This window comes from Falco punctatus (assembly GCF_963210335.1).
Source record: "Falco punctatus genome assembly, contig: scaffold_23, whole genome shotgun sequence".
Lineage (NCBI taxonomy): Eukaryota > Metazoa > Chordata > Aves > Falconiformes > Falconidae > Falco > Falco punctatus.
Genome location: NW_027660078.1, coordinates 1,703,882 through 1,720,077, shown reverse-complemented (window position 1 = coordinate 1,720,077; position 16,196 = coordinate 1,703,882). Strand labels below are relative to the sequence as shown.

Genomic DNA, 16,196 nt, shown 5'->3' with positions numbered 1-16,196 from the left:
CAACCCCTGGATTTGAAATTTGGAAATAAGATAATTACACATGAATTTTTGTATGTACCAGAATGTCCAATACCCTTCTTAGGAAGAGATTTGTTATCCAAATTAAATGCACAGATTGTTTTTGACGAAGGAGAACTTTTCTTGAAAATACCTGAGTCAAAAAAGGGAGAAATCCTGATGATACAAGAAAAGATAAAGGAACAAGAAATTCCACCGGAGGTGGATTAGGCAGTGATCCCTACTGTATGGGAAACAAATATTACTGGTAAATCGAAACTAGCAGAGCCTGTTAAAATAGATTTGAAGGAAGGTGCAGGAACAGTGAGAATTAAACAATATCTAATCAAATCAGAAGTGAGACAGGAATTGAAGAAATTGATTGATAAATTTTTGGAGTATAAAATTTTGGAAGAATGTGAATCTGAGTATAATACTCCTATTTTACCAGTCAGAAAACCTTCGGGTGAATATAGACTGGACCAAGACTTGAGAGCAGCAAATCAAATAATTAAGGATATTTATCCTGTAGTAGCAAACCCTTATACACTATTAACAGCATTGAGGGAGAATTATCAGTGGTTTACAGTGCTTGATTTAAAAGATGCTTTCTTTTGTATACCTTTGGAAAAGGAAACCAGAAAACTGTTTGCTTTTGAATGGGAAAATCCTCAAACCGGGCAAAAGATGCAGCTGACATGGACTAGATTACCCCAAGGATTTAAAAACAGTCCAACTATTTTTAGAAATCATTGAGCAAAGGAATTTGAAATCTGGAAACAGGACAAACCAAGACCTGGACATTTATTTTTACAATATGTGGATGATATATTGATTGCTACAGAAGAAAGATTTATTTGTATACAGGTGACTATTGACCTTTTGAACTTCCTGGGACTAAATGGGTATAAGGTATCCAGGAAGAAAGCCCAAATAGCCTGCCAGACTGTGATATATCTGGGCTTTGAGATTTCAAAAGGACAACGACAATTAGGAAAAAAGAAGCTATTTGTAGTATACCTGAGCTGAGAAATATTCATGAACTCAGAGCATTTTTGGGAATGACTGGGTGTTGTCGCCTTTGGATCATGAACTATGGGCTAATAGCTAAACCGCTGTACGAGGCCCAAAAGAACTCTCCCTTTGTGTGGGGCCCACAACAACAAAAGGCTTTTGTAGAGTTGAAACGTGCCTTAATGTCTGCACCTGCCTTGGGACTGCCGGATCTAACCAAAGATTTCCAGCTGTTTGTACACGAAAGACAACACCTTGCACTGGGCGTGTTAACCCAGAGGATAGGAAGCTGGAAACGACCAGTCAGATATTTCTCTAAACAACTGGACACAGTGAGTAAAGGGTGGCCAAACTGCCTTCGAGCAGTGGCTGCAACAGTGATGCTCATACAAGAAGCTCGGAAATTGACTTTGGGAAGAACAATAACAGTCTATGTTCCACACATGGTGATAGCTGTCCTAGAACAGAAGGGGGGACATTGGCTGTCCCCCAGCCGAATGATGAAATACCAGGTGGTATTGACTGAACAAGATGATGTGATTCTAAAGACAACTAACCTGGTAAATCCTGCAGTGTTTTTAAGTTCCATACAGGAAGAAGGACGACTGGAACATGATTGCTTGGCTACCATCAAGTATGTTTATTCTAGTCGTGAAGATCTGAAGGATGTGCCATTGGAGCGACCAGACTGGGAACTGTATACTGATGGAAGCAGCTTTATGGAACAAGGAGTCCGATACGCCGGATATGCGGTAACAACAGAGACTACAGTTATAGAAGCAGGAGCATTGGCGAGTACCACATCAGCCCAAAAGGCAGAACTCATCACTTTAATTCGAGCCTTAGAGATAAGCAAAGACAAGAGAGTAAATATCTGGACTGATTCAAAATATGCCTTTGGGGTAGTGCATGTCCATGGAGCTTTGTGGAAAGAGAGGGGGTTATTGTCCTCTCAAGGATCAAACATTAAGCATCAAACAGAAATTTTACAATTATTGCAAGCAGTTCAAAAGCCAGATCAAGTAGCAATCATGCACTGTAAGACACATCAGATTGGGAATACAAAAATAATAGCTGGGAATAATTTAGCTGATAGAACAGAAAAAAAAAAAAAAAAAAGAAAAAAGAAAAAAGGTAGCAAAGAAACAAGCATTGCAAATGGCAATAATTCCTTCTAAAACAGTAACCCTTCCTAGGGAAAAACCGAGATATTCAGAGGAAGATGACAAATTGGGTCGGTTATTAAATGCTAAGAAAAACATAGCTGGATGGTAGATAACTCCTAATGGACAGGTAGTAATTCCACCTCTTGGGATGAGAGAGATAATTCAAACGAGACATCAAGAACGTCACTGGGGAACAGAAGCCTTAGTAACATCTTTACAAAAGCAAGGAATATCAGTAAAGATGTTGGGAATAGCTAAAATGATAACTGCAAAGTGTGAGGTATGTTTGAAAAATAATCCAGTGATTAAGAAAAAGGTTCAAATGGGTAGACTGAAATCTGGTACAGAACCTGGAGATTATTGGCAAGTAGATTTTCCAGAGTTACCTAGACAAAATGGGTACCGGTACATCCTGGTAAGGGTTGATACTTGTACAGGATGGCCAGAAGCCCTTCCCTGTCGCACCACACAAGCAAAAGAGGTTGTAAAGTGGTTATTACAAGAAATAATTCTGAGATTTGGAGTTCCTATTGGAATTTCCTCTGACAGAGGTCCACACTTTGTTGCTGAAGCAGTCCAAAGTGTTAGCAAAGTGTTGGGTATTAATTGGGATTTGCATGCGTCTTGGAGACCACAATTTAGTGGAAAAGTGGAAAGGATGAATCAAACTTTGAAATGACAAATAAGTAAAATTTGTCAAGAAACCAGTCTAAAGTGGCCTCAGGCACTTCCATTGGCATTGTTATGAATCAGGGTACAGCCAAAGAGTGGAACCTCAGTCAGTCCTTATGAATTATTATATGGAAAACCATATGAGTCTCTAGAACCAAATCTAAACATACATGTAAAAGGAAAACAAGATGTGTATAACTATTTGCTTTTTCTAAGGAAAACTTTGGCTGTGATTTGGAGTGTAGTAATTTGGAATAGACCTTTACCCGTGGGAAATTCAGTGCATGATTTCCAACCACGAGACTATGTCTATGTGAAGACTTGGACCTCCGAACCTTTGCAGGAGCACTGGAGAGGACCTTTCCAGATACTGCTAACCACTTTTACAGCTATCAAAATTGCAGAATCGGATGCTTGGATACATTATACTCGAGTGAAGAAAGCAGCATGAAGAAAGCATCTACTCCGTGGAAGATTGCTAATCGTGACCCAGAGACTTAAAAATTGACTTTGAAACATGCCTAATTTTTTATATCAGGTTATGATTGGGTTTTGGATTTTCTTTTGGTTGGTAATGTTGTGGGATCATGGGCTGGCTTGGTGGACAGGAACAAAAGACAAGTAGAAACAGAACAAGTGATTGAAATTCCCAAACAAATGGCTGAGGAAAATTTGTTGGTAGGATTGACTAAAGAATTTGCCAGTTTACAAAATGTCACGGAGATCACTGCTTGTTTGCCAATACCGAGGACAGTAGGTGAATCTATTCCATGCGGAATTTTAACTATGAATCTGACTAACCTGGACCATAAAAATGAAACCACCTATTGTGAACAGAGGCCAGTAACTCAATGGTATGAACAAGTAAAGGTTACTAGAAAACAGTGGAAAACTCCAGGTAGTCTGGCAGATTGTGAAAAATTGTTAAATCATGTTTTTACCAAAATAGGGAGATTTAAGACTGTGGGATGGTGTTCTTATGATGAACAATTTAAAACCAATGTGAGCAAAAGTGTCATGGAATGGAAGTGTAACAAAACTGGCCAAAGCACCCAATTATTAGACCAGTGGGACTCTATATGGTCTATGTCCATATTTTCCCATTTTCAGTATATAGCAAGAACTCCTTGGTGTTTTACCTGGGATGGAAAGGTTTTTTCAGTATTACCCTGGGTAGATGATAGGTCAACTACATCGGGAGAGAAGGAAAATAAAATAGTGCCATGGTGGAAATGTGAAAAAGTGTATGATTGTAGTAATGCAGATTTAGTAATCCAAAGAATTCCTCCGTTGGCTGCTGCTTTGAAATATGGTTGTTTTTGTCGAGGTCTTAAGAATACTCTAAATTTAACCAGCGCTTTTAACAGTCAGAAGAGGAACTTTGTTTAGTTGTAGAAAATCTACTATTTGAAGTCCAGGACATTTAGTTTGGGCATTAAGTGATGGAACCTGGACAACACACCTACCATTAGATGGTAAGGTGAAACAAATCACGTTAGGCATGCCAACATTGTGTCCAATCTGGAAGAAATCACCATTTAAAGGATCTCTAGAGAATTTAGAATTGAAACGAATAAAGAGATCTGGGATAAATGATGATGTTTGGAATGAACCATCTACAGGAGTGAAAATTGGCTGGGCACTTGAATCACTTTTAAATCCTATAGCTTCATATAGAAACAGAGCATGGCTCTATCATTTACCTGGTCAAGTGGAAAAATTGGCAAACGTTACCAAGAAGGGGTTTAAGGAATTGAATATACAACTACAGGCAACTTCCAGAATGACTTTACAAAATAGAATGGCACTAGATATGGTCCTGCTTAAAGAACATGGAGTGTGTGGGTATCTCAAGGATAAATTGGACCACTGTTGTATCCACATTCCAAATGTCACTCAGGATGTGGAACATGATCTAGACCTATTGGGAAAAATTGAAGAAGAAACTGAAACAATTCAAAAGGATATGTCAGAAGATTGGCTTGGGAAAATTTTTAACAAACTGGGATGGAATTTGAGCTCTTGGATACAATCTATAATTAAAACTTTGTTTCTGTTACTAGTTGTCTTTTTGATGAGCATGCTAGTATATGCATGTTTGAAGAAACAGTTTACCAATAGAATTGCAGTGAATCGTATGATTATGAGAGAAGTACCAACTATTTTATCAAGACATGATCCATCACCAAAATATGTTGAAACAAAAGATATATGAATAATGTGAAAGTATTGAAATAATGATTTTCAACACTTTCAAAGGGGGGAAATGTTATCGATTTGTTAATAAGTTAAGATTGATTGACTTTATTTGATTGATTAATTGATTTATAAAATCATTTTATAAAATTGAAAAATAGAAGGATAAGAAATATTTTTAATGAAACTTATAGTTGCACAGTAAAAGCTGCTATGAGATCTTCTGTACGTTCTGTACCAAGGCTAGAAGAAGGGGCTGGAACCATAGTTAAAACTTAGGTAATAACTTTAGGGTTGAAAGGTTTCCTTGTATTTGACCAGTCTTCTGTATGCAGAGGTGTATTGAAACGTCAGAATATGAGATGAATGGGAACTGGGGAGAGTCAACTGGAACAGCTTGTAGGTGCCTGCCAAGAAACCGTGAACTTTAGTAAAAGGTAATTCCGGCAGGGGGAGATCGCGACCACCGACTCATATACCACCTACCCAAATCGTACCCTAGACCCATTCTAGACATTTCTAAGCTTTACTGTGCAGAATCGGATATAGGAGGAGAGTATGTAAATGATTTACGGGAAATGTTATGATTATGCATGAATATTTAATGAATATATATTAATAAGTTCTATATATGGAATCTGATTTTGGGACCTGGTGTGCGTTGATCGTGAGAGGACTCGCTCACGCACCCGGCCGTCAATAAAGAAGTGTCTGCTTATCTACATCACATTGGTGTCGATAAGTTCTTCATTCCGAGATTTCGGTAACACGACTACCCTGAGGTATCGTACAAGGTGGAAATGGAGTCTGTGCCATGATTTTGATTTCGTCCACACTGTCAGGGTCAATAACACCCGGTAAAACAAAGAGACCAGACAATGTTGTGGAAGATCTACCAATTAACAGAGCTTGTGTATCGGGGGGTAATGGTCCTTTGACATTTGTTGATAATAAATGAACCGAGGAATTGAGCAGTGTTACTGTGTGTGAGGTTGCCAGGTCCAATCCGGCGCTGCCTGAGGTTGCTGGACAGAGACTTGAGGTGTCGGTGCTTCTCTCCGAGCTTGTTGAAATGTCAGCTGTGGCACTTGTGTCTGTGCGCGTCGCTGTCCCGCGCTCCGTGGTCGGTTTCCCTGTATCGGTTGTCCCTGGAAGTCATACTTAGGTCAACATCGATTAGCATAATCACGCCCTTTCTGACATTTCGGACAAAATCCAGGACCAGGAGGTTGTTGTTTATTCCCCGCAGCCCAAGCAAGACAATTTCTCTTTAGATGACCAGGCTTACCACAACCATAGCAATTCCCCACACCACGCATCGCTGCAAAAGCAGCAGCCATAGCTTCAAACTTGTGGTCAACCGTACCGATTCGGTTACATGCTTCCACCATTTCCACCAGAGTGGGGTTTGGGTTGGGAAGAGACTTCAGTAGCCTTTTACAATCAACATTAGCATTTTCAACAGCTAGTTTTGTTAACAATATATCCCGAGCTTCCGCATTATCTACTTGACGTTCCAAAGCCTGTTTTAGTCTATCAATAAACTGCAAATAAGGTTCTCGAGACTCCTGAGTGATGTTAGTAAAGGCTTTTTGTGGCTTTTGTACGTCAGGGACCTGGAAAAAAGCCTTTTTCGCCTCTTCTCTAATTGCCTCGAGAGCCGCACGGGGGCAGTGTTGAGCCGGCGCTACCGGATCAGCATGTGCACCGGTGCCCGTAAGATGCTCTATTGCCAGTGCAGCTGATGCACAATCATTATGGTTAACGTACGTGAGCAGGAGTGCTTGCAGTCCCCCTCTCCAGTGCGACTCCCATAACGTGTACTGAGTCGGGGTTAGCAGCAATCGTGCTAAAGATTTCAAATCATGAGGAGTCATGACATAAGCATCAAACACAGAAGATAACAGACTTATAAAACAGGGAGAAGAAATACCACGTTCCGTAACCGTGCGGCGCAGTTCTTTAACAACCGAAAAAGAAAGAGCCTCCCATCGTGCTCCCCCTGCCCGACCCTGAGAATACAAGACCGGAGCAACTATAGTAATAGCCATTTCTAGATCCCCCTCCTTTAAGGCTTGTTTCTTTATTTTTGCCCACACATCACGTAGATGAGGAGGGTATAAATCAGGTTCTTGTTCAGGCTCTACCGGTCCCGGGTCAAAGGGGTCTTCTTCTGGCGGATACCCCACTGCATTGACACCCAGGGGTTTAGAGCACTGTGATTTAGAGGCTGATAAGGACAGGGCTATAGGAGCTTGCGACTCCTCCTCCTCTCCTTCCTCTGCCTTTTCTTTTTGTGCTTTCAGAGTCTCAAAAATAACTCTCCATGAAGAGAGCAGACGGTGGGACTCAGTATTGCCTTTTGTCGCAGAATCCCACAATTTCACCCCTGTATCGTCCCAAAGATCCCGCGTGAGAATTGTAGTTGCGGTCACTGCAGGCATATTTACTTGCACCTACTTAAGCATTGCTTTAAGGTCATGCCCAGAAATACTTTTCTCATGTTTGTTAGGGAGACTTTTCATAAGCTCATATACGTCTCTTTCTGGGGACGAAGCCTGATTCCCCATTACGGATTTCCCACAACTCACCTCTCAACTCCGGAGGGTGTTCTGGCCGGCTCCCGCTTCCTTTCAGCGGATCATTCAAAGTTCTGTGGGATCCATTGCATGTCACTCAGATAGGCGATTCCAGAGTCCGTCCACATCAGATCCTTCACCGGATCATGTCGGGGTCACCAATTTGCGGCGAATGAAGAGACGGGATGCAGCTTGATGCAAGCAAGTTGTTGGTTTATTAGTGATTTTCTTACAATTATACGTTTCTACCTTCTACATATTACACACTGATTGGTTAAATCTTAAGCGTAAAAAACAGGGATTGGTTGATATTTAAGGCACACCGTTAAAACAATAGGAACTTATTAGTTTACCTTGACATAGCAACAATTTCTATTCCCAAATTAGGAGGTTTCTTTCTAGGCGGCTTTCTTGATTAACAAAGTTACATATCGGCGCCATCCGTTCCCTTATCTGGCTACTTGTTTCTCTGTCCGCCTGGCTGCCTCCTCAGCTGTAACGGCTCGGGGGTCTGCGGTTAGCTTGTTCCTTGGTTCCCAGGGCTTGTGCCCTGCAAGTTCTAACAAGTCTCTATTCATCAGGCTATCAGTACTTGGACTCCTGTCCTTGAGGCCTTGTCCTACAGGGGAACACAGACAGACAGGCTGATTCTTTGCACCAGCACTCTGCTGCCTCTTGGCAGGGTTCTTTGTGCAAATTTGTGGGTGATGCAAGGTGAGGGGGTCGCTCTGAGCCAGCTGGCGTTTCCGCACCAGGCCAGAGGCGCAGGATTCCTTTGGGCACAGCTGTTCTCTCATCTTGCGTTCGCTGCTTAGATTTAGTTTAATGCCCTGTCCTATCCTCAAACAGCGTGGCTGTAGCAAACTAAAGAGGAAATGCCCTGCGGTCCCTGGCTCCCTGAGCTTGTGAAATGATCTGTTGCTTTGGGGAGGGACTGAGAAATGGTTTTACGTCATTCGTATGGAAGGTAAAAATGATGTCGGCCTAGGGCAGTTCTCCATACTGCCCAAGTGACATAAGAGCTTAATCTCACCGAGGTAGGCTTTGCAGAGGGCACTGCTTCCTTTAAAACGTGATTTATCAGTATGAATTAGCATTCATTTTGGGTGTGGAAGTAAATTGGTTCCCATGAAGGGCAAATTGCTGCTCTTCAACTAGAGAGAAGCAGCAGAGCAACAGATGAACATCACCCCAAATAGAAGTAGGGTGAGATAACTCCCAGGAGCACTCATGTCCAGTACTTTGTCCCTTGTCTTGCCCTTGAACTGGTGAGTGTGTGGCATTAGGGAGCTGTGCCAGCAAGGTCCTCTGCACAGCTGGCGGTTTCTGCCGAACTGGGTTTTGCGCTCCTTGCAGGGCATTGGGGGAGGGATGTGGGCCGCTTGGTGAGGAGCACATGGGGATTATACAGCAGAACCAGAATGTTGTACAAATCAGACTTTTTGTCTCATACTTGATGGAGTGTGAGTCAGCAAAGTCCCGCAGTGCTGTCGCTCAGCTAGAAATGCATCAGTAGCATGGTCAGGATGTGCAGAGCACCTTGCAAAGCCCTTGGCCAAGAGGCAGGCTTTGGGAAATGGTTCTGTAAAGCCACCTGCGCTGGGCTTGCAGTTGCTTGCCTGCAGAGTATCTGTGTGTTAGTTGTGGAAGGCTCAGGAGTGCTGCCTTTGAACAACCTCTACATCCCTGATGCTGCACGATCCACAGGGACTGTGGGTAACCCAGTGAACTGGGATGCGGGTCTTCCTGATGGGGAGTTGGTTTGTATAATTCTCTTGCTTTGAATCTGTTCTTCCCTGGGGTAAGTCTGACTTCAGTGAAGTCACTCCTGATTGAAAGGAGTAAAATTGTGGCTAAGCCCTAATTAATCGGGCCATGTGAGTTGTTAGTGGCTGAAATGCCACGTAGCCCTTTCTTGGAAAATGAGCAGTTTCCTACTGTCTCACAGTCATTTGGGAACATGCCACGTGCTCAGACTGTCAGAAAAGAAATAGCCGGTGTGCCTCTTGGTTTATTGGCACTTGTGTTATAAATGAACTGCTAATTTTTCTGCTGGGCAACATTTCCAGTTTGTTACTCTTGCTGCTTCTGATTTGCACGTTTCTGTTTTATGGCTCCAGTTGTACAGCGTGGGTGTTCTCGTGCCAGCCCACGTTCCCGTGTGTTCTTGCATTATGGTCTGACGGCCTCTGCTGAATTGGAAACCATTGTGGCACTGACCGGCAGATAAACAACAGACAGAAATACTTCCATTTGTGCGTCCTGCAGGCTTATTAATAGTTTATTGTAAAGGAAGAAGGAAGTAAGAAGCACATAAAAACATAGCACAGCTTATTCTGTGTTGTCCTCTTGCTCTTTCCACTGTAGCAGTGCACTGTTTTCAGGCAATGCAAGTTCAGTCTGTGAGGTTTGTGAAATTCATTGCTGATGCTCCGTGGAGACTGAATTAATGCTCATTGATGACTATGGAATACGACAGGACAGCGAGTTATTGCATTACTGAAATGAAGTCCTTTAAAAGTCAGCCCAGCCCTGTTAGATGTTTTGTTGTGCACAGAAGCTATTCCACAAATACTTTTAAGATGACTCTTGTGAGGAGGAAAGGGGCAGAAGACCAAGGCAAATGGCCCGGCGCCACAGGAACCTGAAGCCAAGTGACTCATTTCAAAGACTCCTGCGAACCGGCAGGTGAGGGGGGCAGGCGCAGGGGCACCCCCTCTGCTGCAAACAGATCTTCATCCTCCGGTCTCTCCTGTCTTGTGATGGCCCTTATTTTCCAGCCTTTCTGATATCAGGGTTTCAGCGGGAGCTTTCCCTGCTTGGCTTGCCGTGTTACCTCATGCTACAAGGATCTTTTCTGTGCAGGTTGGCTGCTGCAAGGAGTTCAGTGAAGCATTTGGGATAGGTTATGCAGGGAAACTGACATCTGAGTTTGGGGTTCTGGGCAGTTAGGGTTGATATTGCTGTGACAGTAATTGCTGTTAGCCTGAGTTTACAAAGAGCCTGAAACAGCACCAAAGACGAGCAGCTGCTTCAGTCTGAGTGGGTGCCAGTTCAGATGCCAGTGGTGATACCTGGAAGGCCAGAGCTTGTAATTTACTGCTTGTCACAGGGGAGCACGAGAAGGGGAACCATCGTACGACTGTCTGTATCTTCCTTGAAATTGAGAAGGGAGTTGTATGCAGGATGAAGTCGTATTTGCATGAAAACCTATAGCCTGAAGCTGTGTCTAAACACAACAAACTTTAAAGCATAGATGGGATGCAACCCCTCTGTCATCCAGGCACGTTTATTTAGAAACCTGGTCTTAAACAGTCTGCTAAGGGTTTGCAGTTGCAAAGCAGAACAACATTTTGCACTGGTCTCAACTGTGCCCCTAGGCTACAAGCGAGTGTGTAGCAGAGTTAGCGCCCTGGTAACACGAGGCAGTGCTGCAGTAGAGACTTTGCAACCTCTTACCCCCAAGGGAGGGCAATTCAGCTTTCAAAAGCTTAAGGGACCATGGGTTCACAGCGACACAAGCAGCCAGCTTCTGCCTAGCACCCCTCTGCCTTGGCTTTCCCCCTGTTTGAGCTGACGCTGCATTCAGCCTGGTGCAAGGTCCCACTTTGGTGGGGTGGTAGAGCGTGGCTGAAGGGTCAGCCCGCTCTGAAGGGCTGAGTCAAGCCTTGCACGGGATGCCATGTCCCACGGTGTCCCTGGAGAGGGGGCTTGGAGCATAATGTGCATCTGCAGGAATGGCGAGAGGCATCTCTCTCTCAAGGTCGTGGTTGTCTCTGTGAAACCAAACCCTTGCTGCTTTAGCCTTGCCCTCAGGTCCATGGAGAAAGAATTCCCTTTCCTTGTGCGTTGCTGTGCAGGTGGTCCCAGTGCCCCTCACCAGCAAGGGAGCTGGGAAGGCTGCCTGTGCTTGCTTTTGGGGGGGATTTATTTCTTGGGCTCTTAATTGCATTGCTGTTGATCCATTTGCTCCTTAGCAATGACAACGACTTGACAATTACTTCCTTTTACTTCCTTCAAGTAGCTCCAGTTGTTGAAGTTCCTTTTTTCTTTATCCTCCTGCTGATCTGAACTTGCATCCTCCCCTGCCTACCTGGCACCTGAAAGAGGGAGCTAAGTAAATATGGCATGCCAAGACTTAATAAGGCAGGTAGCTTTCAATTGGCTTTGCAATGCCTTTGTTACAGTAGTGTGGCCAAAAGAACAACAACAACAAAAGCAAATAACATTCTTCATTTGCTAATGAGTTTCTGAGGATCGAAACAGTGCAGGACGTGAAGTACCCAGATAACAGGTGCTTTAAATTCATATGGGCTGCCCATAGCTTTTACTTTAGAGGGCTTAGCTGCAAGATTGAGTACAAAATTGCCAATTCAGAATGACTTGCTGAAGGTGAAACGCTTTCCTGAAATGCGGTATTAAATCATGCAGGTTGCTTGCTGCAGTTCCCTTCCTAGTATTTTACCTTCCAAATAGGAAAAGCAAAAGCCCTTGTGCAGTTTCTAGGGTGAATATTTGACATGTCTAGAAAAAGAGATTATTCTTTTTGTCTTGGATGGGGCAGCATCTGTGTTGACAACCTTAAACCCCAGCTGAGCAGGTGGTAGGCGAGGTGCTGGGTGGCGGGTGAGGCGCTGGCTGTCAGCGCCTGTGTTAGAGCAATAGGTATGTGTCTGTGCCTGGGCTGGCTGCCTTAGGGCCCTTCCAGGAGGGGATGGGGATGGGAGCAGAAATCCCAGCCGTGGAGGAGTCTGGATCAGTTCTGCTGAAGGGAGTTTGCTGCTGTATGCAATTCCTAAATCAAAGTGCTTGCTGCTTCAACAATGATAAAAATATCAAATTAATTAAAAGCACTGAGGAAAACATCAGGGCAGCCAGTGAGTGATGAGAAGCAGAGCTTTTATCAGCTCATCAACAAGAGTGCTGCTGGGGGTAATGGCTCCTGGCCCTATGGCAGCAGTTTGACCACTGATTTCAGTGGGGGCAAGGTGATAGTTCCAGCGCAGCGATGCCACGCCATACATCTGGAGACTGCTCTGCTCATCTCTACAGTAACATGATTTTGGTAATTTGATTTGCCTTCCTGCTGCTAAACACCAGACAGCCGGGATGGGGGGGATTGCCTGGCCCTGTTCTGCAGAAGGCAGTGGCTGGCAATGCACAGCCGGCTTTGCTCTGGTGGGGTGTCTGAGTGTCCCCCGTGTGCAGCTCCCGATGCCGCCTGCCTGGGGTGGGTGTGCTAACCAGGCACGCCGTCACTTACTCCTCTAGAACAGACCTTACAGAGGGGTGTGATTAAGGCATCAGCCAGAGCTGTCTCTTGTCCCCTGGGGCTGGGGTGAGATGTAAAGGGAAACGGAGTTCAGACACAGGAAGAACTAACACCCTTTAACTCTAGCGCAGAGCTGGCGTAGGCTGCTGAGGGCAGGGGTGGAACTGTTAGTGCTTTTAAGTACTTGTGAAACCTCTTGCAAAAACAGTTTGGGTCTGGAGCTGAGCCAGCTCTGGTGTGGGGAGATGGACCAGGTGGCTTTTGAAGGGTGCGTGTCCCCAGCCTTGGCCCTATAACGCTGTGAGAAGGGGCAGGAAATACACCCGTACCCTACGCTGCCCTGACGCTGCCGCAATTGTCTAATTCCGTACGTCACCAGCTTGTGAAGTATTTCCCCAGCGACTGGCCGTTGATCACGTATGTGGTGAAGTCCTTTTGAAAGTGTACCTGAGCATCCCCTGCCAAACTTCAACGAGGTCGCCGCGTTGCTGGCATTGGAGTTAGTGCTGTGGCACAGCTGGGTTCTCAGTGGTGCTTCCAATAGTCTGCGGTGGCGATTGAAGCAGGTTCCATTAGTGCTGTGATCCCTTGCACGAAGAGACTGTTCTGGTGTCTCAGAATCAAAGCATCAGATAATTGTGGTGCTGCCAGCTTGCTGCGAAAGCAGGTGAATCAGTGGGCTTGTTTCTTCTTTGCAAGTTAACGACCCTGTGCAAGTCATGCTACTGGAATGAAAGCTCATGAAGGTAAAAGGTACTATTGCGTTACTGAATGATACTGCTACAGTCCTAGAAAACAGCAGTTTTCCTTCTGCCGTGGGAATGGTGCTAAAAGCATTGTGCTGAGATTGTTTCTTTCCCTGCAGGATTATTTCCACGAGCTCATCTGCATCACAGAAAGGGAGAAGTTTGTTGTGCCTATCCGAGCTATAGGTGCCCGAGCTATCCTGGACTTCCCTGACCAGGTGAACTTCTCAGCCTGTCCCGTCAAGTACAGCACCCAGAAAACGCTGCTGGTTCGCAACGTTGGTAACCGGGTGGCCCGCTACTGCATCAGCACGCAGAGGTAGGGAGCTCATCTCTTTTTGTGCAAAACACTGTTCTGTGATAATATAGTTGGGAAACTGCGACAAAAAGGAACCAGAGCATGTGAGCTGCCGTGCTGCTGCCGTGGCTGGAGATGGGCAGGGCACGTGGGTTTTGCTGTTGATTATAGTGTTTGAAGCATTGTGCAACCTCTGCTTAAACTCTGCAAGCTGCAGAGTGGAGTTTTATAGTGCAACGGTGTCTTCAGTGCACAGCCGTGCAAGGCTGATTCTGTTAGACTGAAAGAGCAATTGTAAGAAGGCAGCTGGACTGCCCTTGGGCTGTGGAAGATCCTGCGGGGCAGACGACAGCTCTAGGAGCTCAGTTCCTGCAGACCAAGGGCAGTGCTAAGAAATGGGCAAGCTCTGAGCTGGTGGAAGAGACATTTAAGAATTTATCAGCAGCTTTATCAGCAGTTTGTCTAGAGTAGCAAGTGCAATCAGAGATGATAGATCAAAGCAATTGGTATTGAGACCCTGACAAAAACCCTGTGGGGTCCAGAACCTGGTTTTCCAGTAGGTTTGATCTGGTCCCTGGGATCCAATATTCTTCATTAGAATGAGCTCTTAAGTGGAGATGAGCTGGCAGCAGCTTCAAAACTGCACTTTAGCCCCAAAGCAGAATGCCAATGGGCGCACAGGCAAAAGGTGCAGCAAATACCTGGTATGTGGAGTGGGAGCCTCTTGTAGAGCTTTGTCTCTCTCAGATCTCCTGGAAAGTGCTCTAGCACTTTGTAGTAGCTACCGGCAACCTCCTTGATCTTCAGTACCTTCTGAAATGGGTATGTGGCCCTGTTGGCCAAATATACGCGTTCCTTGGGAGGCCACAAGCACGTGGTATTTCGGCAGACTCCTGGTCAAGCGCCCGATGTGTGCTGTGTCGTGGACAGCCTGTACTGTTCCTGTTGGTCTCAGAAGACAGTCACTGTTTTTCCAGTTTGCTGAACTGGAGAAGGTAATGCATTTTGGACACTGCACCTGCAAGGAAACCAGTTCAGCTGGCTGGTAGTTAGCTCCGAGTTGCTTGGTCCCAGAGGTCTTGGTGCAGGAGCTGAGGTCCAGAACGCAGCAAAGACGTGCCGTCTGCCTTAGTGCACCTGAGTTGCTTCAGTTTCTTCCCCAGGAAAACAGGGGTCAAGAGAAGGCTCTTTGCTCTTGCTCCTGGGAAGCGTGAAGGTCCAAGAGGCTCCTACCAAAGCCTGGCAAGGCTATGGAAGCAGGCTTCCAGGATGCTATTCAAGCAGGCTGCTGCTTGTCACTGTGGAAATACGTAGGCAGGACCTTGTAAATCCCTGTACAGCTTCCCTCTGGGATTTCCAGATCTAGTCGTCACCACCAAAACAAGTACCCAGTCGTGTCTGGCATCTCTTGGCAACGTCCTTGCCAACTCTTCTATTGAGTGATCCAGCGTATGTTGAATCCTGCTTGATACGATTTTTATGCTGAAGTTCAGCAATTGAATGTTTCAGTCCTGATTTGCAGCAAAGGGATGGGAAGCGTTATGAAAGCTTTATTTCAAACTACACAAGAAAGTACAATTCTGAATAACTGGATTGCATGTGCGCAGAGATCAAAGCTGGTAAGATTTCCCATGTCAGCCAAAGGCATCAGTCATCTCTTCCATTTTGTTATGAACTTTTGAAAGCCAGTTTGAAATTTCAAACTGATGATCTTTGAATATAAGCAGCGTTTTACTTTTTTATTCTAATTAGGTCACCCCCACTTTCCTTCAGATTTCTTTTTAAATACTCTGAGGTTCCTGTCTTTTTGCTCGGGTTTTTTTTGGTTTGGGTTTTTTGTTTGGTTTTTTTTTTTTTGGCTTTAAGTGTTCAGCAAAATGTCATAATGAATTCCTCATTGGGAACTTTCTTAAAGGTTGAGTTCCTCTAATGCCTGTCTGTCTACCATCTGCCTATATATATGCACAGGTGTATAGGAAATATTGGAAATTTGGGGAACATGTGAAATGGAATTGGGCTGCTGGAGAAGATAAAATCATAGAATAACTTTGGAAGAGACCTCTGGAGATCATCTGAGCAAACACAGTGCTCAAAGCAAGTGTCAAAGTTTGACCAGGTGTGCACACAACACGAAAAGTAAGACCAAGTGATACCAACCTTCGTCTTTCCTTCTCAAGGCTGCGCAAAGCCATTTATCCCAGCATCTCCCTGTACGTCCTGTGCCGCAGCCCCTAAGCTCCCTTTCCGTAGAAAGGT

The 16,196-nt window shown here is 44.7% G+C and overlaps 1 protein-coding gene across 1 annotated transcript in view; it reads left to right on the top strand.

Moving 5' to 3' along the window:
- The first annotated feature begins 530 nt into the window (after window positions 1–530).
- The window catches only part of LOC308058039 (uncharacterized protein), a 115,107-nt gene continuing 99,441 nt past the window's right edge, over window positions 531–16,196 (top strand). The window contains exon 1 of the mRNA XM_080412051.1: window positions 531–3,129. Coding sequence (XP_080268177.1) covers window positions 1,059–2,189 — 1,131 coding nt within the window. The 5' untranslated portion in view covers window positions 531–1,058 and the 3' untranslated portion in view covers window positions 2,190–3,129. The remainder of the gene's footprint in view (window positions 3,130–16,196) is intronic.